This window comes from Eretmochelys imbricata, chromosome 1 (genome assembly GCF_965152235.1).
Source record: "Eretmochelys imbricata isolate rEreImb1 chromosome 1, rEreImb1.hap1, whole genome shotgun sequence".
In the NCBI taxonomy this organism is placed as follows: Eukaryota; Metazoa; Chordata; order Testudines; family Cheloniidae; genus Eretmochelys; species Eretmochelys imbricata.
In genome coordinates this window covers 258,650,331-258,674,224 of record NC_135572.1, presented here as the reverse complement: position 1 = coordinate 258,674,224, position 23,894 = coordinate 258,650,331, and the positions used below count along the sequence as shown (strand labels likewise).

At 40.3% G+C, this 23,894-nt stretch overlaps 1 protein-coding gene across 2 annotated transcripts in view; it reads left to right on the top strand.

Annotated features, from left to right (window-relative positions):
• Window positions 1-7,012, top strand: part of NUP37 (nucleoporin 37) — a 31,732-nt gene extending 24,720 nt beyond the window's left edge. For both annotated transcript variants that reach the window (XM_077828419.1, XM_077828427.1), the window contains exons 7-10: window positions 1,845-2,026; window positions 4,500-4,550; window positions 5,225-5,318; window positions 6,646-7,012. In XM_077828419.1, coding sequence (XP_077684545.1) covers window positions 1,845-2,026; window positions 4,500-4,550; window positions 5,225-5,318; window positions 6,646-6,759 — 441 coding nt within the window. In that variant the 3' untranslated portion in view covers window positions 6,760-7,012. The remainder of the gene's footprint in view (window positions 1-1,844; window positions 2,027-4,499; window positions 4,551-5,224; window positions 5,319-6,645) is intronic.
• The last annotated feature ends 16,882 nt before the right edge of the window (window positions 7,013-23,894 follow it).

The window sequence follows — 23,894 nt, the reverse complement described above, 5'->3', positions numbered from 1 at the left end:
TCTTGACATTAGGAGAGTGCTAGTATATATTGGATGGTACTAAATCTTTTAGAGTCTCTCTGAGACTAACTGTGTCTGTCACAGAGCTAGCAGAATGACAGTGTCCACCCCGAAATTTTCTGGTGGGTTTCTAGCTGCATCCTATCCTGTTATGGAGCTTCTAATGTGCCGTGTCCATCTAAGGTCAGCGCTAACTCTATCAGATCTCAGTCTACATCTCTTTCCCCTATTAAAAGATGTTCCTGTAGTGGAAAGCTGCTATGTGAGTCTTCGTTCACACCGTCTTGACACACGATGCCTTAGTGCATACCTGTAGACCAGATGCTGCCTTCAGTTCTGCAATCAGTTCTTGGCCAGATTCTGAAGTTCCCACCTCCTTTGGGGGGTACTGCTCGAGAGTCACCTGAAGTGGAGCACCCATAGGGGCACTACTCAAAGAAGGAGAGATTACCTACCCTCGTGCACTAAATGGAATTCTTTGAGATGTGTCGCTCCTATGGATGCTCCACTACCTGCCCTTCCTTCCCCTTTGCTTCGGAGTCTCATCTTTATGGGGCTTTTGCAGTAGAGAAGGAACTGTGTGCAGGTCATCCACCACAGCCCTGTAATCCCTTTGTATGGGCCACAAGAGTTGCTAGAGCACATGCGTGAACCAAACGAGCACTACTGTTGAAAATCTTCAATAAAAGACGCATGCGTGGAACACCCACAGAGGTGTACATCTTGAAGAACTCCAGTTACTGTACAAGGTAAGTAACCTCTGATAACATTTCTCTTATGTCCAGCCTCAGTTCCCACATAGAATGACTTTGGTATTCCCTGATCATTATGAAGCAGATCACACCATATAATTCAAATCACTGTATTGGTGTTATTTATAGGGCAGTTGATTAATCGCAGGTAACTCATGCGATTAACTCAAAAAAATTAATTGCGATTAAAAAATTGTGTTTCATTGCATTGTTAAATAATAGAATACCAATTGAAATTTATTCAATATTTTTGGATGTTTTTCTACATTTTCAAATATATTGATTTTAATTACAACACAGAATACAAAGTGTACAGTGCTCACTTTATATGATTTTTTTATTATAAATATTTTCACTGTAAAAATGATACACAAAGGAAATAGTATTTTTCAGTTCACCTCATACAAGTTCTGTAGTGCAATCTCTTTATCATGAAGTGCAACTTACATATGTAGATTTTTTTTTTTTTTGGTTACATAACTGCATTCAAAAACAAAACAATGTAAAGCTTTAGAGCCTACAAGTCCATTCAGTCCTACTTCTTGTTCAGCCAATCAGAAAGACAAACAAGTTTGTTACTTTACGGGAGATAATGCTGCCCTCTTCTTATTTATAATGTCACCTGAAAGTCAGAACAGGTGTTTGCATGGCATTTTTGTAGCTGGCATTGCAAGGTATTTACATGCCAGATATGCTAAACATTTGTATGCCCCTTCATGCTTCGGCCACCATTCCACATGATTAAACCATTGTTGTGCATACATGGAAAAGCCTATCATGTGTAGCATGTCAACTGGCAGATGTCCGTTAGTTATATTAACGGACATTTAAATTTTCTCCAAAACCTACCCATCTCATAGAAAATTAAATACCAGTGGCTGGGTTGTCATTTTAATTGTTGCCAGAGTGTTAACATACATGACCACTTTTCACCCCAAAAAACCTAGGTGTCATACCTTCCATTCCTGTTAATGCTTTGTTGCAGGAACACTTGGTTTGCTGTGCAGTAATAAAGATTTAAATTATGGCCAATTACAAAGAATACAGTTTACAAAAGTTTGAGTAAAATCCATCTGTTGCTTTCTTTTGCAGTTGATGGTAGCAGAGAAGAATGGAACAGTACGATTCTACGATCTCATTACCCAGCAGGCCATTCTGTCTCTCCAGTGTGAACAAATGCCATTGATGTCTGCACATTGGTGTTTAAGAAACACCCTTAAAATTGGAGCAGTTGCTGGAAACGATTGGTTAATCTGGGATATTACTCGCTCCAGGTATTGTTGTCAAACTGGGGAAGACTTCCCACACCATCTCTTTCATTTGCATGATTAGGGATGATACTTTTGATAATGTTTTACTTAGCTAAGTAGAACTTCATTATAGATATAGCCAGTGCTTAAGGCCCCAGTTTGGTGAAGCTTTTAAGCACGTGCTTAGCTAAATGGAAATGAACTGGGGCTTTAGTATCTAGCGTTTCTATAGTAAACCGCTCCCACTCTCTTCTCCAGGGAATTGATGACTTTACCATTAGCAAACAAATTCTTATCATGATTTCTTTTCAAATATTGTATAATGCATTATTTGTTACTTCAGCTAAATTGCTGTTACAGTTGAAATGTTGGTGGAATTGAATTTAGTCTAGTGCCTTTTGATGAGTTGAGGGAGAAAGTAGAGGTTTAGAAAGGATTGAGAGTTTCCTCAGGCTCTTCTCTTCCCCACCCTCCTCCCCTCCCCGCTTCTTTTCCCTCCCTCTTCCCTGATATGTTTTCCCTTTCTTTCCTTCCTCTTCCCACTCAGCATCTGGCCTACCCATCCTTTCAGCTGAGTAGGGTGTGACCTAACTGAGCCTGTCTGATCTCAAGAATGATATAAGCCTCCCCTCCCCTGCCATCCAGTCCATTCACATGTTACACTATTTTTTAAACATATATTTTACTATAAGTGTTAGGACTGTAGCAACCTCTGATTGTACCAAAAGCAAAGTTCTTTTACACAATTAAAATTCTGAAAATAGAGAATAAATGGTAAACATATGTTTAAGATTTAGAAGATGACCATTCCTTTTGAACTTTTATTTGAAAATTGAACTTTACGGGCCAAATCATGCCATCCTCATTCAGGATGGTGAGCGTTTACTTCGGTAAGCATATTCATTGACTTCAGTGAGACTACTTGTGCAAGTAAGGCCCTGATCAGTTAAACGGGACTACGTACAGATCACGAAGTTAAACATATGAATTCGTCTTTGCAGAATCTGGGCCCAAGTTGTTATGGTTCAGGAGTGTGCTGTGCCTTTGACCTTTCCAGCGGCACCTCTTTCAAGTGATAGGCCTACACCTACACTTTTAGAGTAAAATGCCACAACTTGCCCCACTTTTAGATTGGATCACTGGTCTTGTTCATCCATTACATTATCTCACCAGAATCAACTGGCTTTGGCCCCTGCTATCAACTTCTCTCCAGGAGCTGTAACCAGCTTGTAAACAGAGTGACAGAGAACAGCTCCTTCAAAACAAAGTATTATTTATTAATCTATAGAATATGACAAGCAGAGAGAAAAGGGTTAAATCAACAAATGCCTAAGCACATATTGTCTTGCATAAATATAATATTTGCTTCACACAAGTTGGTAGGCCTTGGGTTCTCGACCTCCCGCCCATTCTCCTGGGTACCATGTTACAGTCTTATTTTCTTCAGATTCTCAGTCTCCCCAGAGGCTCAGCTTTTAAACAAAGAACTTGAAAGTAGTTAAGAGCTCCCATTTTAGTTTGTATGGTTTCCTTAGATTCAATTGATTTTTTTTTTTTTAAAGACACATTAGATTTTCTTCACCGCATAGTGTCACTACAGGGCATAATTACAGCTTTGCACTCCCCTTTTTATCAAACTGCCCTCGACCAACAAGACCAACTACTCTATGAAACCATCTCTATGTATGGTGGGGGAGGGAAATAATCTGATTAAAGGGGAGCGTGCAGAAATGGTGACAGTGGGGCAGAATTAAGGTTGGAGTGCATCGTCTGTTGCTCATGGTAATTGTGGTAATGGAGTGTGCTTGTGTGTGGAGGGACAGGGGAGGTGTATTCTTAGGTGGCTGAACTTTTCACTTCCTTGCTTCTCTAGTTTTATATCCGGCATGATGTACATGTAGCAACCCAAACTACTTCACAGCATGTTTTTTTGTATATTAATCATATTGAGGCCTCTTCTAAGGCAGTGCTTCTCAAGCTCTCTGATGTGGGGGACCGGCAATTTTTTTTTTCCCAACATGCACGCAGACCAGCAGCCGATGGCTCCGGTCCATGGACCACCGCTTTGAGTAGCACTGTTCAAGGGTATAGGCACTAATATGTCTTGAATACAGAACTAGGAAAATCTTTTTGTTTCTGTGACAAGATATCCACAAGACAAATTCGGTAAGGCCTGAAGAAAATTGTTAAAAACTAAAAACTCATTTTTAAGAGCTGTTGCAGCTTTCATCTTTTTCCCCCTCCCTCTCATCCAGCTATACTACTTTAACCTGTCAAAACTCACACGTGGAAAACAATATGAGAGATGGCTTGTTGTCAAAAGAATTTTTATCTGTCAGTAGATGTTTTCCCACCCCACAACTTGAACCTGCTACTCTTTTAAATTATCTGTACTTTCTGTCCTTGTGATATGAAGTGATATGAAGTGATATGAAGTGAAGTGTATCATTTCCTATAGTTTGTGGAATGGATGTTTAATCAAAATGTCTTTTTATAGTTATCCACAAGATAAGAGACCTGTCCATGTGGATCGAGCCAGATTATTCAGGTATAGTTTGGGGGAGGAGGTTTATAGTAAATTGATTTGAAGAAAAATTATCTTAGTAGCCTATTTAATTTTAAAAACCTCATTTTAGCAGGGTTATTTATTGTTTTCAGTAATGCCTACATTGTGCTGCATCTTGTAGTACAGCAATGTTACAAAGTGAAAGAACGTAACAATTTGTATGTTGCTGATCCGTGGGGCTCTACACAAGTGCAGGGGTCGGCCTGTATGTGGGATTGGGCTCCCAATTCCTTCCAGTGTTCATGTCTTCTTTCCATCAATAGACGGTTAGCTTTTAGATAGCTCCATCCTGCAAGATTCTAATCTCAGTGGGAGTTGAGAGTGATTGGGACTTGGCAGGATAGGGTCCTTAACGTATAACATTCATTAATTCATCCTAAATTCTGCTGAAACCTGTGAAATACATGCACAAAGATATTTATATTTAAGACACGCCCCATTCAGTCCTATCTTCATTAATTCATTTTGAATTAATGTAGATAGGACTGAATGGGGCGTGTCTTAAATATAAATATCTTTGTGCATGTATTTCACAGGTTTCAGCAGAATTTAGGATGGCTTTACGCAATATTTAACTGCAGACAAAAAAATCAGATTTGCGCATGCTCATGATGCTGTAACACATGTATTTAAAAGCACCTTGGATTTATTCATAGGTGGTCCAGAGTGAATGAAAACTTGTTTGCAACCACTGGCTATCCAGGAAAGATGACTTGCCAGCTTCTAGTTCATCATTTAGGACACCCTCAGGTAAAATTATACAATTCTATGTTTTGGGTTGGATCAATCCATTTTCTTTAAATCCATGTATAAACAGCTATACCTTTAAAAGTTCATTAAGATCATGTAGAAACTGTTACTACGTCGTCTTTTTCCGAGGCCAAAAGTTACCAGACAAAAATCTTAGAATACTGTCAACTCTGGGTTTAGCACTTTTTTTCTGCTTTTTTTTTAGTTATAATAAGGCTAAATCAGGGGGTTCTGATACTTTATTATGTTTAAAATAAGCTTATTTACAATTCTTGGTGTTCTGGAAATATGTACAAATAAAGTGTATGCAAGATACAAGGAGGGACTGTCTTTTTTTGTCTTTTAATCACCATGGAATTCTCCACTCCAAGTAATACTGACAGAATCATCATTAGTGATATTAAAGACTCAAGAATAAATTGGACAATCATAGTTAATAAATGCAATCAGATGATTAACTGTGGTGGCTTTTTGTCACATCTATATGTTTGAACTGATTACCAAGTTGAGGCTGGAGAAATACTATCCCAGGGTATAATATTGGAAAGGATGTCGGAGAAGAATAAGTTGTGCCTTTGAAGCACTAAGCAAGGATCATCAGTCAAATCAAGTGGGCATATGCCACATACTGTTCTTTGTACAATTGCAAAAGGAATGAGAATCTGTTGATCTTTGTTCTTTCCATCATTCGTCTCTGTGTTTTCACATGCAAGCATTAAGAGTGTTCAGAATCTTAGAAAATATTAATTGTATCTGCTTTATTAAGGCAACTCGAATCATACCACTTCTGAGTTGTACCTTGCCGAATGCAAATAAAAACTAAATAATCTATAAGAAATCCTACAGTATTTTGTAATTCAGATATATTCCAATTCTCTAATAGCACAGAGGAAAGGAGGTTTTATATTAGGCAGATTTTCATTGTCTTGGGCACAAAAAGCATACTATTTCCAAACATACTAATTGTAACCTTGAATAACAACAGATTTTACTAAAATCATCTGGGGTGTGGAGACAGCCTTTGTAGAAACTCTGCAAAGATTCAATTCTATCACTTGTAGAACATTTTGCAGTATTGTATTTTAAAAATATGGGTACAATAGCTGACAGAAAAAGACAGTAGGCAGTGAGATTTTTAATTTAAGTACTCTCCTTTCTTTTTTTCTTTTTTTTTTTTTTAAAGGAATGGTGTGGTGGTGTGTTTTTGCAAAAGTCTCACATTTTAGTTGCCTATTGAACTTGTGGTTGCATATTTAGCTCTGGTTTAGTAAATATCTGTATGATATGTTGGAAAAAAATGTCCTTTTTTATTTTTATTTTTTTGTAGCCCATTCTTATTGGCTCTGCAGCTGTGGGATCCGGTTTGACCTGGCATAGGACTCTTCCATTATGTGCAGTTGGTGGAGATCATAAACTTTTCTTTTGGGTGACAGAAATGTAAAATAAATGTCTGCTCTGATTATTAAATTCTCAAATATTGTCCCTTTTTGTAGTAAAAAGTGAATAGATTTCTTCATTCTTGTATATTAATATTTATTGGAACACGAATAAAATAACCAAAACACATGAAACTCAAGTTGAATCCCTTTTGCTTGTTTTTAGATGACAATTATAACAAGATTTGTTAAAGCAAATACTATGTTTGAGATAGTGGTGTGACTTTCATAATAAAACATAAGTATCTTTTTTCACAATATTTGTTGATGAGATGTTTTTTAAACAACCTTCTTTAGACCAGTGGTTTTCAAACTTTTTTTCTGGGGACCCAATTGAAGAAAATTGTTGATGCCCGCAACCCAACGGACCTAGGGATGACGGGTGTGGGAGGGGGCTCTGGGCTGGGGCAGAGGGTTGGGATGCAGGAGGGAGTCAAGGTTCTGGGCTGGGGGTGCAGGCTCTGGGGTGGGGCCAGGGATGAGGGGTTTGGGATGCAGGAAGGGGTTCCTGGTTTGGGGGAGGCTCAGGGCTGAGGCAGGGGGTTGGGATGTGGGAGAGGGTCAGGGTTCTGGGCTGCAGCTGAGGGGGCTGGGGTGCAGGAGGGGCTCTGGGTTTGGGGGGCCTCAGGGCTAGGGCAGGAGTACAGGCACGGTCTTACCTCTGGCGGCTCAGCAGCATAACCAGGGTGCACCGCAGACTGCGCTGTGCCATGGAATCGGCCAGCAGCAGGTCTGGCTCCTAGGCGCAGGTGCGTGACTCACCCGCAGTCACCGTGCCCCTTCTTCCCCAGTTTCCTTTGGCCGGTTCCCAGTCAATGGGAGTGCGGAGCCAATGCTCGGGGCAGGGACAGTGCATGGAGCCCCGTGGCCCTCCTGCCTAGAAGCTAGACCGCTGCTGGCCACTTCCAGGTTGCAGCACGGTGTAGGCACTAGCGTGTCTTAGATGGGCAGCACCGCCTGTAACGTTATTGATGAGCCATGACGGTGTAGATCATTGTTGCACCAAATCTTGTACAAAGGAAGTCAAGTAAGGTGTCTATGGAAAAGTTGTAATTTGCTGTTTATGATTGTGCTGTCTGTATGTGTGTATCATTTTTGTATTTGAAGTTACGAATATTGGCTCTGTACTTGTATCTCAGTGTGTTTGATTCTAAGTAGCATCGGTGAAGCATTTGGTCAGCTTCTTGAGAAAGAACTATTCTGAGTAAGTGCCCAATCAAGAAACACTTAACTGACAATGGACTTTGGGAGACGCCGGTCCACATCTGAGCTTTCCTGGGAACATTCAAACTAACATGTAAACAATGGCATCTGCCTGCAAAAAGCTGAATCATTCATGGACATGTGATTTAACCAGGTAGCTACAAATTCCATCTTGTTGCTGTGATTTTGCACAGAAGAACAAAGGGGTTTCCGCCCACAAGAGAGAGAGAATATAAAAGGCCCTGGAAGCTCCTCCATTTTGTCTTCAGCTGGCTCAAGAGATGGCCTCTCCACCCCAAAGAGATGCCTGAAAGAAACTGGAACAAAGGACAGTAACTAGGGGGTGTGAGTGATTGCTAGATCCAGGCCATAAACTATAATGTTGGTCTGAAAAGGGCCCAGACAAGGAAGGAGTCCAGTCTGTGAAAGAAGCTTATTGGAAAATCTCAGAGGGTGAGATTTACCTGTATTCAGTTTCTTAATGTATTAGGCTTAGAATTGCATGTTTTTGTTTGATTTTGCTTGGTAACTTACTTTGTTCTTTCGGTTATTAGTTGGAACCACTTAAATCCTACTTTTTATACTTAATAAAATCACTTTTGCTTATTAATTAACCCAGAGTAAGTAATGAATACTTGGGGGAGCAAACAGCTGTGCATATCTCTCTATCAGTGTTATAGACGGTGGACAATTTATGAGTTTACCCTGTATAAGCTTTATACAGAGTAAAACAGATTCATTTGGGGTTTAGGCTCCCAGAAAGATTGAATAGTGGTTGCTGGGAAAGTCCCTGTTAACAGAGAAGCCCCTGGGCTAAGGGAATCTTAGCTTCAGTAGAACTACAGGGGGCGTGACCCAACCTCTTGGTTTGTGCTGTAGCCAACTGGAGTGTCTAGCTCAGCAAGATGGGAGTGGAGGGAAGCCTTCTCTGGCAGGGGGGTTTGTTCTCAGTGGTATCCCAGCATATCTAGTGACAGTCTTGAGGGAGTTTCTGTGACCAGACCCGTCACATCACAGTGGGACTTTTAATGTTCTGATCGGCGATGCTGATCAGAGCAAGGCAACACAGCTCCTTACATGCAGTGACCCAGTACTGGGTTGCGACCCACAGATTGAAAAACACTGCTTTAGACCATTTAATTGACGATCTCAGCCAGGAGAGACTTATTGCTAGAGGAATTTGTATATTGTTTGTCAAATGAGCAGCATTAGCACAGCTCTTTAAAGTTATCTGTATTGCACCTGCAAGCAACATGCCTGGCTCTAGCCAGTGTTTATCTTTAGCTTTCACGAACAACAATATTCTAAAAAGATAAACAATTTTATCGGTTGTCAGGAAAATGTCCTTAGTTTTATCAAGTTACTGTGGTGAGCACATTTGCTAGATATACAGTACTTGGGATGAATAATACTGAAATGGATAATCATAATTATATTCAAAGAACAGGGCTCGCCCTAGACCAAATGGCACCCCAGGCAAGAAGCATCTTCAGCTTCTCCCCTTCCATTTGTTAAACTTTTGAATATCTTATTTTTTATGGTATTTGTATTGAAAACAGAGTATTAGGGAGAGCAAAAGCTTAGAAAGTCATCAAACATTACATGTTTCAGAGTAACAGCCGTGTTAGTCTGTATTCGCAAAAAGAAAAGGAGTACTTGTGGCACCTTAGAGACTAACCAATTTATTTGAGCATGAGCTTTCGTGAGCTACAGCTCACTTCATCGGATGCATACCGTGGAAACTGCAGCAGACTTTATATACACACAGAGAATATGAAACAATACCTCCTCCCACCCCACTGTCCTGCTGGTAATAGCTTATCTAAAGTGATCATCAAGTTGGGCCATTTCCAGCACAAATCCAGGTTTTCTCACCCTCCACCCCCCCACACAAATTCACTCTCCTGCTGGTGATAGCCCATCCAAAGTGACAACTCTCTACACAATGTGCATGATAATCAAGTTGGGCCATTTCCTGCACAAATCCAGGTTCTCTCACCCCCTCACCCCCCTCCCAAAAACCACACACACAAACTCACTATCCTGCTGGTAATAGCTCATCCAAAGTGACCACTCTCCCTACAATGTGCATGATAATCAAGGTGGGCCATTTCCAGCACAAATCCAGGTTTTCTCACCCCCCCACCCCCATACACACACAAACTCACTCTCCTGCTGGTAATAGCTCATCCAAACTGACCACTCTCCAAGTTTAAATCCAAGTTAAACCAGAACATCTGGGGGGGGGGGGGAGGGGGACAGTAGGAAAAAACAAGGGGAAATAGGCTACCTTGCATAATGACTTAGCCACTCCCAGTCTCTATTTAAGCCTAAATTAATAGTATCCAATTTGCAAATGAATTCCAATTCAGCAGTTTCTCACTGGAGTCTGGATTTGAAGTTTTTTTGTTTTAAGATAATGACCTTCATGTCTGTGATTGCGTGACCAGAGAGATTGAAGTGTTCTCCGACTGGTTTATGAATGTTATAATTCTTGACATCTGATTTGTGTCCATTTATTCTTTTACGGAGAGACTGTCCAGTTTGACCAATGTAAATGGCAGAGGGGCATTGCTGGCACATGATGGCATATATCACTTTGGTGGATGTGCAGGTGAACGAGCCTCTGATAGTGTGGCTGATGTTATTAGGCCCTGTGATGGTGTCCCCTGAATAGATATGTGGGCACAGTTGGCAACGGGCTTTGTTGCAAGGATAAGTTCCTGGGTTAGTGGTTCCGTTGTGTGGTATGTGGTTGTTGGTGAGTATTTGCTTCAGGTTGCGGGGCTGTCTGTAGGCAAGGACTAGCCTGTCTCCCAAGATTTGTGAGAGTGTTGGGTCATCCTTTAGGATAGGTTGTAGATCCTTAATAATGCGTTGGAGGGGTTTTAGTTGGGGGCTGAAGGTGACGGCTAGTGGCGTTCTGTTATTTTCTTTGTTAGGCCTGTCCTGTAGTAGGTAACTTCTGGGAACTCTTCTGGCTCTATCAATCTGTTTCTTTACTTCCGCAGGTGGGTATTGCAGTTGTAAGAAAGCTTGACAGAGATCTTGTAGGTGTTTGTCTCTGTCTGAGGGGTTGGAGCAAATGCGGTTGTATCGCAGAGCTTGGCTGTAGACGATGGATCGAGTGGTGTGGTCAGGGTGAAAGCTGGAGGCATGCAGGTAGGAATAGCGGTCAGTAGGTTTCCGGTATAGGGTGGTGTTTATGTGACCATTGTTTATTAGCACTGTAGTGTCCAGGAAGTGGATCTCTTGTGTGGACTGGCCCAGGCTGAGGTTGATGGTGGGATGGAACCCCTCCAACGCATTATTAAGGATCTACAACCTATCCTAAAGGATGACCCAACACTCTCACAAATCTTGGGAGACAGGCCAGTCCTTGCCTACAGACAGCCCCGCAACCTGAAGCAAATACTCACCAACAACCACATACCACACAACAGAACCACTAACCCAAGAACTTATCCTTGCAACAAAGCCCGTTGCCAACTGTGCCCACATATCTATTCAGGGGACACCACAGGGCCTAATAACATCAGCCACACTATCAGAGGCTCGTTCACCTGCACATCCACCAATGTGATATGTGCCAGCAATGCCCCTCTGCCATTTACATTGGTCAAACTGGACAGTCTCTGTGTAAAAGAATAAATGGACACAAATCAGATGTCAAGAATTATAACATTCATAAACCAGTCGGAGAACACTTCAATCTCTCTGGTCACGCAATCACAGACATGAAGGTCGCTATCTTAAAACAAAAAAACTTCAAATCCAGACTCCAGCGAGAAACTGCTGAATTGGAATTCATTTGCAAATTGGATACTATTAATTTAGGCTTAAATAGAGACTGGGAGTGGCTAAGTCATTATGCAAGGTAGCCTATTTCCCCTTGTTTTTTCCTACTCTCCCCCCCCCCCCCGATGTTCTGGTTTAACTTGGATTTAAACTTGGAGAGTGGTCAGTTTGGATGAGCTATTACCAGCAGGAGAGTGAGTTTGTGTGTGTATGGGGGTGGGGGGGTGAGAAAACCTGGATTTGTGCTGGAAATGGCCCACCTTGATTATCATGCACATTGTAGGGAGAGTGGTCACTTTGGATGAGCTATTACCAGCAGGATAGTGAGTTTGTGTGTGTGGTTTTTGGGAGGGGGGTGTGGGGGTGAGAGAACCTGGATTTGTGCAGGAAATGGCCCAACTTGATTATCATGCACATTGTGTAGAGAGTTGTCACTTTGGATGGGCTATCACCAGCAGGAGAGTGAATTTGAATGGGGGGGTGGAGGGTGAGAAAACCTGGATTTGTGCTGGAAATGGCCCAACTTGATGATCACTTTAGATAAGCTATTACCAGCAGGACAGTGGGGTGGGAGGAGGTATTGTTTCATATTCTCTGTGTGTATATAAAGTCTGCTGCAGTTTCCACGGTATGCATCCGATGAAGTGAGCTGTAGCTCACGAAAGCTCATGCTCAAATTGGTTAGTCTCTAAGGTGCCACAAGTACTCCTTTTCTTTTTGCAAACATTACATGTTAAGCATGGCAAAAGAAGTAACAGTATTTGTTTATATTGTTGCGTAGATCAGGGTTCGATAGATATCTCTGGCGTCTCATTAAATATGTCCTTTATTAGTCACTACTAACACTCATCAAGTCTTAAAACACAAGTACACTTTCACAATTACACAATAAAACAAGGTTCACAATATCTCAGCTGGGCTCTCACTTCGCTGCAGTTCGTTCTTATATCTCACTGACTGACTAGCAATGCCTCGCCCCTTATATACCCACGAGGGCATAGCTGATAGCATTCTAGGAGGGTTTGAGGAAAATGTTCTCAGAAAGTCTGGAAGGTTCCATGAGATTCTACAAAGGTCCAGAACATTCTAGGAGGCTAGTGAAAAATGAATCTACATATGGAATACCTGAAACATTTTACTTCAAATATTCTATTTTCCCTTTTGTTGCTAACAACAAAAACCCGGCCTCCACCAAGGCCTGCACCCTAGGCCGTCGCCTGCATCTAAATCCAGCCTGGTCAAAGAGTAATCATTTCTCACTTTTTACAGCAAAATCAAAGCTATTTCCCCACAGCTATGCCTATGAGGAATCTGGAAAACTGACTTATTTTCATTGTATTAATGCATGCGAGGAAATGAACAGTTTTTCTGACCACTATTCAATTAGAAATGCTTGACACTTTATATTTGTAGATAATAGACACACTTGCTTTGCTTTTCAGAGTTAGTTTAAACAATTCTTATGAGGCCTGACATAGTAAAAACTGACATGTAGTTTACCATAATGGATTTCTTGTTGTTATACAGCACTCTTCTTCCAGTCTATAATAGGGACAGTTAAGGCATTACAACATTACAGCTCCACCTAAGGAGACAAAAGGTCCTTTGCCTAACAGCTAAGCCCTAATTATAAGGCCTCAATCTAATCCACTTTCCTCCACTTTTTCTATATGTCAGGTCCCTGGAAGCATGGTGTGACTGTTGGTCCCCCTGGTTCTAGGTATAGCTTATAAAAAAAATTACCACCACAATTATATTTGGGGATAAACTAATATTAAAATTGTTTAGATGCCAATTGTTGGGAAAATACTGCATGCTTGTTTATTCCCCACAAGCCGTTACAAGCAAACAAACTGTTTAGAGCCTACTATGTCACATTGTTTTAAGCATTGGATCATTTTAATTATTAATAAAAGGGAAGTGTTTCTTACAAATTCAGTTGATACGGCTACAAACCAGACAGTCATTTTAACCATATGAACTGTCATGTGATTCCAATTAAGTTTAAAATTGCCCTCTTCTAAACAGAAAAGTCATGTCAGTGTGTCATCGCCATTTTGTGATGCATTAAATTCTGATTATGTTACTTGCTTGACTCCTTTCCACAAAAAAAAACTATAATAACTTAAGTATTGTGCATCTTAGATTGTGCAACTTAGATTGGAAATGCTCATTTATACAGCTGTTAATTTTCCTTGCCACCATGAACAGTCTTAAAATTAGACTATTCTAAATTATTTGGAAAACCTTTAACTTTCTCTCATAGGGTTACCATCTGCTGCAGCTTGAGTTCCAGTTATCCTTACTAAAGAAACAAAAGCTGATGTTATCACAAAGCTTCCTCCTACAAAGCTTTGGATGTGAACAATTCCAAAACACAAATTAAAGCAACTTGTCAATATAGAAATTGGAGGAGTTTAAAATGCTGAAATATTAAAAACAGCTCATTTTGCTAGGCTTCCGATGAAAGGGATAATTATTGAAAGGATATCTGAGATCCTTGTGTGGAAAGCAAGGAAATTATTAGTGACAACAGTTGGATACCACAAAGACAGGGTAAATAGAGTTGGTGTGAGAATATCTGATAGAACTAAATATAGATAACTATTTTGGTATAACAGTGGTGTCCTATTAGGATCAGGGCCCCACTATGTCTGGGCCCTGTAGGAACTCACCATTTAAAAACCATCTCTGCCTTGAACAATTGACTAATTAAAGAAGATGCAACAAATAATTGGAGTGGAAAGGATGGGGATTGGGGATCAGAGTAACAATGATAGGAACTCTTGGATACATACACTAGCTGTGTGCAGAATTAGGACCCATTCCTGCAAAGAGTTATGTGCATGAATACTCCCATTTGGTACTCACATGCATAACTCCATAGGAGCGAGACCTTCCTGACATGGTTTCCAGTAATTTAGGGATTTAAGGTCTAGATGAGCTGCACTCCTGAGCTCTAAATTAACTGACAAAAAATCTTTGATGATGATGTGCTGTAAATCAGGCAATTGGAAGTTGTATCCAACGGCCATGATCCAGAAAGCCACCACCCTTGTTTTCCCTCTAAATGCTTCTGAAAAACCTACCTCTGCCACAATACTGATGAGAAATAAGCTAGTTTTAGTGATGGCTAGGTTTGAGGGACAGATGGAGTTATGTGTCTCCATTTTATGTATAATGAGAGAGAAGTAAATGTACCTGTTTAAAAATTATGTGTATTTGATTGTATCCCTCTTTCCCACATCACCCTTCATGTGTCACTGCCTGGTTAGATTCTAAGGTATTTTGGGCAGGGACCATGTCAGTGGGCCCTGATGCTGATTGATACTCTGGATGCTACCATAAAATAGATTTGCCATTTTCTGTTAATTATCTTTCTTTTCACTAACTATCTGTCTATGCTAGGCAAAACATTGAGTAGAGTATGTGAACATTTGGGAGACAGGTATCTAATCAACAAATATGCTAACTGACAGAGCCGCAGCTGGTGTAAATTGTCAGAGCTCCATTGACTTCGGTGGAGTTATGACAATTTACAACAGCTGAGGCTCTGCCCCATAAGTTTAGTAGGGGAAGAGTGTAAGTGTTGTCCAATGTTTTAGAGGACAGAACTGCAAGGCAAGTGTTCTTTGGCCGAGGCAGGTCCACAGATCCTTACTAGGATCTTCCGGGTGTTTGCAGCTTCAGAGGCTGTCAAACCAGTCAATCATAAGCAGGGACTAAGTTTCTCCTGATATTGGTGGACACATTTCAGCAAATGGAATAATATTGTCAGGGGTGTGTGCCTAGGGGGTATTTGTTGAGCTACAACTTTCTTGCTTTGAGATACTGCAGCATGTTTTTACCTCGCAACTACAGCAAGTCTCTATCTCTAGCATGGGAAGCAAACCAAAAATCTGTTTCATGTGAGCATTTCCTCTTATTGAACATATGGAAGCGGATATAGGCATTTTTCATCTCCAAGACATACCATTTTTCTGCAAGTTCAGGAAAGGGGCCCCAAAGATCTACCCCCTCCATAGGTCAGAAGAGAAGCAAGGACAAATGGGTAGCGTCTGCCAAAAACAGTTCATATAGATTAGCAATCAAAGAACAGTGCCTCTAAGGTGAAATTTAAACTGCCTAAGCCTATGCATCCTACACACTGAAACAGTGATGAGCACTAGAGAAGTGCATAGACAGAGAAATGTCTTGCTGCCCTAGAAATCCCATTTTTATTTCAACTGTATATTATAAGCATTTTTATATTGCACTTACACATGCAGTTGGCGATATCTCACACACGCAATCCAATCTGCTTTGAGAATTTGTTGTTACATTTTGACACAGACCTAAGTATTGTGTTGTTCCTGGTGCTGCTCAAATCCCACACTACTGGAGAAGAAATTATATTCTACTTTGCGTGCTTATGTATTTAAGGTTTAAGGCCAAGATTTTTTTTTTTTTAATTTCTTTTAAGGACTATCTCAGAACTGCTTTCCGGGATTTGGAGGTGTATTGCCAAGTCTGCTTTTCTTAGTACTGTTTCTAACCTCTATAAAGTGTTTGTTTCGGAAAAAAAAAAAAAGAGCAGTCACTCTTTGTTCAGCGTGTTTCTCATGTACTTTTCTACAAAACAAAATCATTTTTGTTCTTTACCAAAGTTCAGACTGTTGCACTTTTGCTAATTCAGTTTTTATTAGCACAGTCATAGCTGAGATGAAGATATTACAGTATTACAATAAATGTTGCACTAATAAAAGTGTTTAAAAACTCAGCTTGTTCAAACATGTTTTGGTCAAATTGTCCAGGATTAAGAATAGGTGGAGAATTCTATGAAGTTTCCTTAGTATAACACTTGGTGGATTTCAAAACATAATAGGCATAGCCAAAGAATTTCAAACCAGCTAACATTTGTTTTTCATTATGTCTTTTAAAAAAGATTACACCAGAAATTTGCTTTTGTGAATGTATTTAACTGTGAAGGGCTGATATGCCAGGAACCTTTTATTTGCCAAAGCAGTGCAGATTAACCCATAGCTAAATCATTGGGATATCAGTGTTTTTTTATTTGCTTCAAACTATGAAAAAAAAAATCTGTTGAGGACATATCAATTTCTTACATGTAGTTTTGCCAGAGTTTCCTTTGTAAGCATGGATTTAGAGGACTTCCTGGGGGGAAAAAAATTAATCTACTTGCTGACCTTTTCAGCTTGTCTATTGGACCACCTTAGTAAAAACAATTGTTGCCCCTATGGAGAATCAGATGACACCATGTCTGGGAAATTTCCTTGGATCAGCTTTTTATTTCTGTTTAATTTACTTCTTAGTTGTATAGCTATTTCATTTCGATGCTGATTATTAACAGAGTACTGTATCTTGGGAACTGTAACATTTTTGTATAAGCTTATAAAATATATATGAACAATTGTAAGTTACAGTAGTATTTGCCAGTTTACTCAGCTTGTGCAAACAACTTGAATTACTGATGTTTCATTCTGCTGTTGAAGTTCTATTTTTGTGCAATATAAAAATTTCAGTGCCAATTTAGTTTTCCATATTACTGTCATTAGGGCATGCAAATCACAAGACGTGCTGATGGTATATTTGATTTTCCTGATGGTAGAGACACAACTTTCTGTGTAGACGCAGCTTTTGTACTTCTAGTTGGCTTAAGTCCCTCTAAGAGTAGCTTCTCACCAACTCTCAAGCTCACCTTAAAAATCCTTTTTAAAACAGCTGTCCTGAACCTGGACAGCACTTCACTGATGAGTGAAGTGATTCTTGTGTGCGTGTATATATACAGGGCGATGTTCTGCCTTCAGTTACGTCCACATGTTATTTACTTTACTTTGACCTATAGCTTGTATCAGTTTATAATCATCCAATAAAGGGTATGGTAAGAAGCAATAATTCAAACCATTTACTGAATAAACTTGGACATTGTCCCACGTTATATACCTTTCCACTGGAGTTTATTCATTCTTTACTTATTAGTAGGAATTAATATTTCAAGTTTGACCTAGGGATGGAAGAACTAGTTCAGATAAAATAAAAAACACCTTTTAACAGGATTTGAAAAAATTTGGATAATTTTCCTGCTGCTTCTATGTTTATTTCATTTTCATTCTCTTCTACACTTCCTGGTTCCAGCTGGGAGCAGAAGTGCTGTGAGACAGCTTTCTGTGCAGTATTTTTGGCCTGACCATCAGCAGGAAGTACTAGAAATCTCACAAGAAAGTCTATTCTTGCAAGATCTCTTGTCAAATTTTGCAGACCAAAGAAGTTCAGATAAGGTTTGACTAAGTATTTAAAGCTTTGGAAGCTCAATCATTACTAGTTTCCCCAATGCTGCCCGGAAACATTAAACTACAGATATTTCTTTGTTAAAGGAGATTTGTTCTTCTTCCACAGAGCGTACACTGTTAAGATAGTTAAAAAGAGAGTTCTTTTAGGCATCTTCTGGATAACATCTTCCTCAAAAAACACACTGCTAACACACGCTATATTTATGATAGAGTTCAAACTATTATGAGCAATTACAAGCCAGGGATTTTAAATGACTTCTTGAAACATATTCCTTTGGGACTTAAATTTTCCAGGGTTTGGCTTTTCAGAGTGGAATTTTTTTTTTAACTTTAAACAAAATAAACTATCCTTGTGTTTGTATTATATTAAACTCAACACCAACTTGCTTCTATCTTCTAATGAAATGTGCATGTAGAACTCAAAAATAGCAGAACTAATTTCTCATTGAGATCTAGGAAATAAGTAAAATGTTTTTAAAATGCATTAAATAGAATTTGTTGTTTGAATTTTTGATTGATAAAAAGCTAGAAAGGTCCAAGACTTTGGGGATGCTGTGAGACACTTCATCTTTTGATCACATTTAACCCTGGCTCAGATTTATCGCTTGTCTAGATTAGGTACATTCATACTAGTGTAATAAGTATGGTGCAAACCCTTAATGTAGACATGGTGCATTGAAATAAGCCTCATTTTGTATGAGCAAAATATATCTGCATGAGTTTGCTCTGGTAAAATGACCTTGATGTAGTTACATTGCTGCAAATTTCCCTAATATAAACGAGTCCTAAGAGTTTGACTAGGCTGAATCAAAAAAGACTAAAGTTGTGACTTTATCAAACTCTGGGCTTTTCAATTTTAACTGTTTACAGCTTAAAGGAGAATGAGAGAATTTTCGTAATATGTTTATGATCAATATGTGTGACTCACTTTTCCCACTGACTTTGTATGGCTAGCCACTGGGTATATAGGCGTTAATTGCTTCCCCTGAACAGGGGTTAAGGGTGCTTTGGAGACTCAGTTGGTAAGCTGGGGACTGAGCTGAGGAGACAGTAGCCTGTCTGAGTTGGTAAGGATGTTTGTTCAAGAATGTGCCCTTAAGAAGGACATTAACTCTTAATACCTGGCAGCCCCAGAAGGAGGAATTGTGGAAACACCAGGACTGCAGCTTGGAACAAAAACAGAAGAGGTCCAGCAACTGTGTTTTAAGGATACTGCCAGAGAGAGAGACAGGGCTCAGGAAGTCAAACAAGGAGACAGACACTGAGAGAGCCAAGATGGATTCCAGGAGAGCATAGGACAATAGGGCATTTGTTTCTGTCTGTATAGACTCTCTGTTAATCTTAGCTTTTCCATGCTAACCTATGAAGTCCCAAACACTGCATTCTGGTTGACTAATAAATGCTACCTTGTTTTTAAAAAGCTTCCCTGGGTCACTGTAGATACTTACCAATTGCATTTCTTCCCGAAGAGGTTAAAAAAAGTTTCAGCTAGAGTCTGAACTCAGTTGGACTCGCTGTTGAGAGCTCACAGAGAGAAACAAGAATGAAGAAGCCAGATGGCCCAGTCTCTGAGTCAGAGTTCTGTGGGGCTCACCCTTTTGAAAGCCTATTTGCTGGTTTTGGCAAAGAAATAGGGGTCCTCCCAAGAGATTGTTAAATACGGGCAAGTTGGGTGAGGTAAAATCCTTTTTGGTTTTGGCAAGTTGGTGAAAGAGACAAGCTTTTGAGCTTACACAGAGCTCTTCTTCAGGTCTGGGAAAGGTTCTTAGGCTATGTCTACACTATGAACCTTACAATGGCACAGCTTAAGGTCTATTGTGTAGCTGCTGTATGCCGGCAAGAGAGCTCTCCCACTGGCATAATTAAACTACCCCCAATGAGTAGCGGTAGCTATGTCAGTGGGAGATACTCTCCAGCCGACGTAGCTCTGTCAACACCAGCACTTTTGTCAGTGAAACTTAAGTTGTTCAGGGTATTGGTTTCTTTCACAGCCCTGACCAACAAAAGTACTAGTGTAAGCAAAGTCTTAAAAGTGCCAAAGCTAAATACAAGGTGGAAAAGATTGTTTAGCATAAGTAGTCAACACTTGACCATTAAAGTTGAAGTGGCCCATTAAAGATGGGGGCAGGGGGACACATAGCACATATCCTACCAAACTGTGACTAACCATTGACCCAGTTTTCTTAAAACATGGCTTGCTTTGTAGATCTCATTGAAGCTTATAAATTAAATCAAGACTGAAGTCTATATTACCGTACATTATGTTACTATTTGTGAGTTTGTATAAGCTATTACAACTTGTATTTTTGGCACCTTAGAGACTAACCAATTTATTTGAGCATAAGCTTTCGTGAGCTACAGCTCACTTCATCGGATGCATACTGTGGAAAGTGTAGAAGATCTTTTTATATACACACAAAGCATGAAAAAATACCTCCTTCCACCCCACTCTCCTGCTGGTAATAGCTTATCTAAAGTGATCACTCTCCTTACAATGTGTATGATAATCAAGTTGGGCCATTTCCAGCACAAATCCAGGTTTTCTCACCCCACCCCCGCCCACACAAACTGATGTCAGAGTTGTTTCTGAGGCTGTGGATGGCCTAATAACATCAGCCACACTATCAGAGGCTCATTCACCTGCACATCCACCAATGTGATATATGCCATCATGTGCCAGCAATGCTCCTCTGCCATGTACATTGGTCAAATTGGACAGTCTCTACGTAAAAGAATAAATGGACACAAATCAGATGTCAAGAATTATAACATTCATAAACCAGTCGGAGAACACTTCAACCTCTCTGGTCACGCGATTACAGACATGAAAGTTGCGATATTACAACAAAAAAAACTTCAAATCCAGACTCCAACGAGAAACTGTTGAATTGGAATTCATTTGCAAATTGGATACAATTAACTTAGGCTTGAATAGAGACTGGGAGTGGCTAAGTCATTATGCAAGGTAACCTATTTCCCCTTGTTTTTTCCTACCCCGCCCCCCAGACGTTCTTGTTAAACCCTGGATTTGTTCTGGAAATGGCCCACCTTGATTATCATACACATTGTAAGGGGAGTGATCACTTTAGATAAGCTATTACCAGCAGGAGAGTGGGGTGGGAGGAGGTATTTTTTCATGCTTTGAGTGTATATAAAAAGATCTTCTACACTTTCCACAGTATGCATCCAATGAAGTGAGCTGTAGCTCACGAAAGCTTATGCTCAAATAAATTGGTTAGTCTCTAAGGTGCCACAAGTACTCCTTTTCTTTTTGTGAATACAGACTAACACGGCTGTTACTCTGAAACTTGTATTTTGTGAGTTTATAAAGATTTTAGTGACAAGTCACTTACAATGAGTATGGATACGATTTTGTCCCAGTAAAATTAGACAAAATTCACAGAGCAGTTATGGTAAAAAAGTACAAAATCAGGATATGGTCATGGCGGGGTGGAAGCTGAAGCCCAAGCCTCATCGCAGGAAGTCATAAAGATCTGTTAAAATCATGGAATCTGTGACCTCCATGACCAAGCCATATCCTTAACAATGAGAAAAAGAGAACAGGACATATTTTAAAGAATACATACAAGAAGGAATTAAATCAATGGGACTAGTCACAGGAGTAAACTTAAGTTCATGCACAAGTGTTTTCATAACAAGTGCCTAACAGACACGCTTTCTGTAGCCTCAGTAGCAGTAATATGTGATTGCCTGTACAAGAATCAGTTCTATTACTTTAGATAAAACAGACACAATAAAACTAAGTATTTTTATTGCCCTCCTTATTCCTTTGTAGGAAAAATAGATAACCTGAATTTCCTGGGATGCTTTTATTCTTGTATCATGTATTTGGCTTGAGAACCTTTTCAAAACACTTTGTAGTTACCTTGCATAAGAACAGCCATACTGGGTCAGACCAAAGGTCCATCTAGCCCAGTATCCTGCCTTCCAACCGTGGCCAACGCCAGGTGCCCCAGAGGAAATTAACAGAACAGGTAATTATCAAGTGATCCATTCCTTGTTGCGCATTCCAGCTTCTGGCAAACAGAGTCTAGGGACACCATCCCAGCCCATGTATGTTTCTCTATTTGTACGAGAAGTCCTATCCTTTGCTGTGTCTGCCTACCTAGCTCTGAATTTGCCCTCTGATAACATTTAGCTCTGGTGTACAGTAAAGGCTACAGGTTATTGCAGGAAGCTCTAAGTAAGGATTCAGCTAAGTTTAATGAGGAATATAGTGTAAACCTGCCATTTTTTCAAAATGTAAATAGAACGTATTCCCATTTCAGAATCTTGTACAAGATTATGTTACTCTCTTTGGTTAGTAGAGCTCCACAATAGTCAATCTCTACCAAACGCAGCTCCACCAATTTTTCCAATCTACTACTGTGAAAAGAGCAGCCTCTAAAACCATTCTTTAAGGATTTTTTGAAGAAGAACAAACAAATAGGAGCTTCATTAAGTTTGGAATTGTCCGGTCTTAGAAATGATGATAACAATGACCTCTACTCTTTCCCTATCTCTACCATAAACAAACATGCACACAAAGCAATGAGCTATTTCTTTTTGAACACTAGGGAAAACAACATATTGTACTTTTCTGCATTGAGTCAAAGGCCTCTGCACAAACACAATGGTGCTGAACAGCACAGAAGATGTATTTCAGAAGTTCTGAAGACATCTGTGAGGATATTAGCTATACGGCTTTTACCACCTTTCAAAATTTCACTGGGGATAAAATATTACGGAATCCAGCTGTTAAAATTTGAATGAACCTGGCATTACAGTTTATACACATGATAACATAAATAATACCTTGTTAGAAGAACATTAAGTCTGCAAAATAAAGCACTCAAAAGTTCAGAAATGCCAGAAGTCAGGTTATGTGTGCAACCTCAGTATGCCTTCCTTGTGCAAATGCATTTTGTTATAGTCTTTATTTACACAATCACATACTATTTTTTTCATGAGACCCCTGCCACATTCAGTAAATGGGAAGATATTCAATGTTTTTTGTATCCACATTCAATATGTGGGCACAGGCCTTATTACACACATGCCATCCCAAGCCTGCCCTAAACACAAAATTATTAATATGCTCTATAGTGTTCATCACTTTAGTTTCTGACTGCTTCACAAATATTAATCAATATATCTTCACAACCCCCTTCTGAAGTGAGATGGTATTATCCCTATTAAACAGCTGGGGATCTGAGGCACAGGAAAAAGAAGGTTGAAATTGCCAAATGTCCATTCAGCTTGAAATACCTAGGTTATAGGCAGCACATAATGGAAGTTGGGGGAGGTTAAACCACTACAAATCTCACACTGCTGCTAGCGTTGCCAACTTTCTAATTGCACAAAACTGAACACCCTTGCCCTGCCCGCCCCCCTTCCCTGCAGTGCTGCTCACTCCATTCCCCTCTCCATCCGTCGCTCGCTCTCCCCCACCCTCACTCACCCTTACCAGGCTGGGGCAGAGGGCTAGGGTGCAGGAGGGGGTGAGAGCTCTGGCTGGGGGTGCAGGCTCCGGGGGGGGGGGGGCAGAAGTGAGGGGTTCAGGATGCTGGAGGGGGCTCTGAGTTGGGGAAAGGGGTTGGGGTGTGGGAGTGAGGACTCTGGCTGGGGGTTCAGGCTCTGAGGTGGGACCAAGGATGAGGGGTTTGGGGTGCACAAGGGGGCTCAGGGCTGAGGCAGAGGGTTGGGGTGCAGGAGGGAGGGAGTTTGGGTGTAGTAGGAGATTCTGACCTTGGGAAGGGGGTTGGGGTGTGGGAAGGGGTTCGGGGTGAGGTTCTGGCCGGGCAACACGTACATCAGGGAGCTCCCCAAAGTGGTTGGCATGTCTGGTT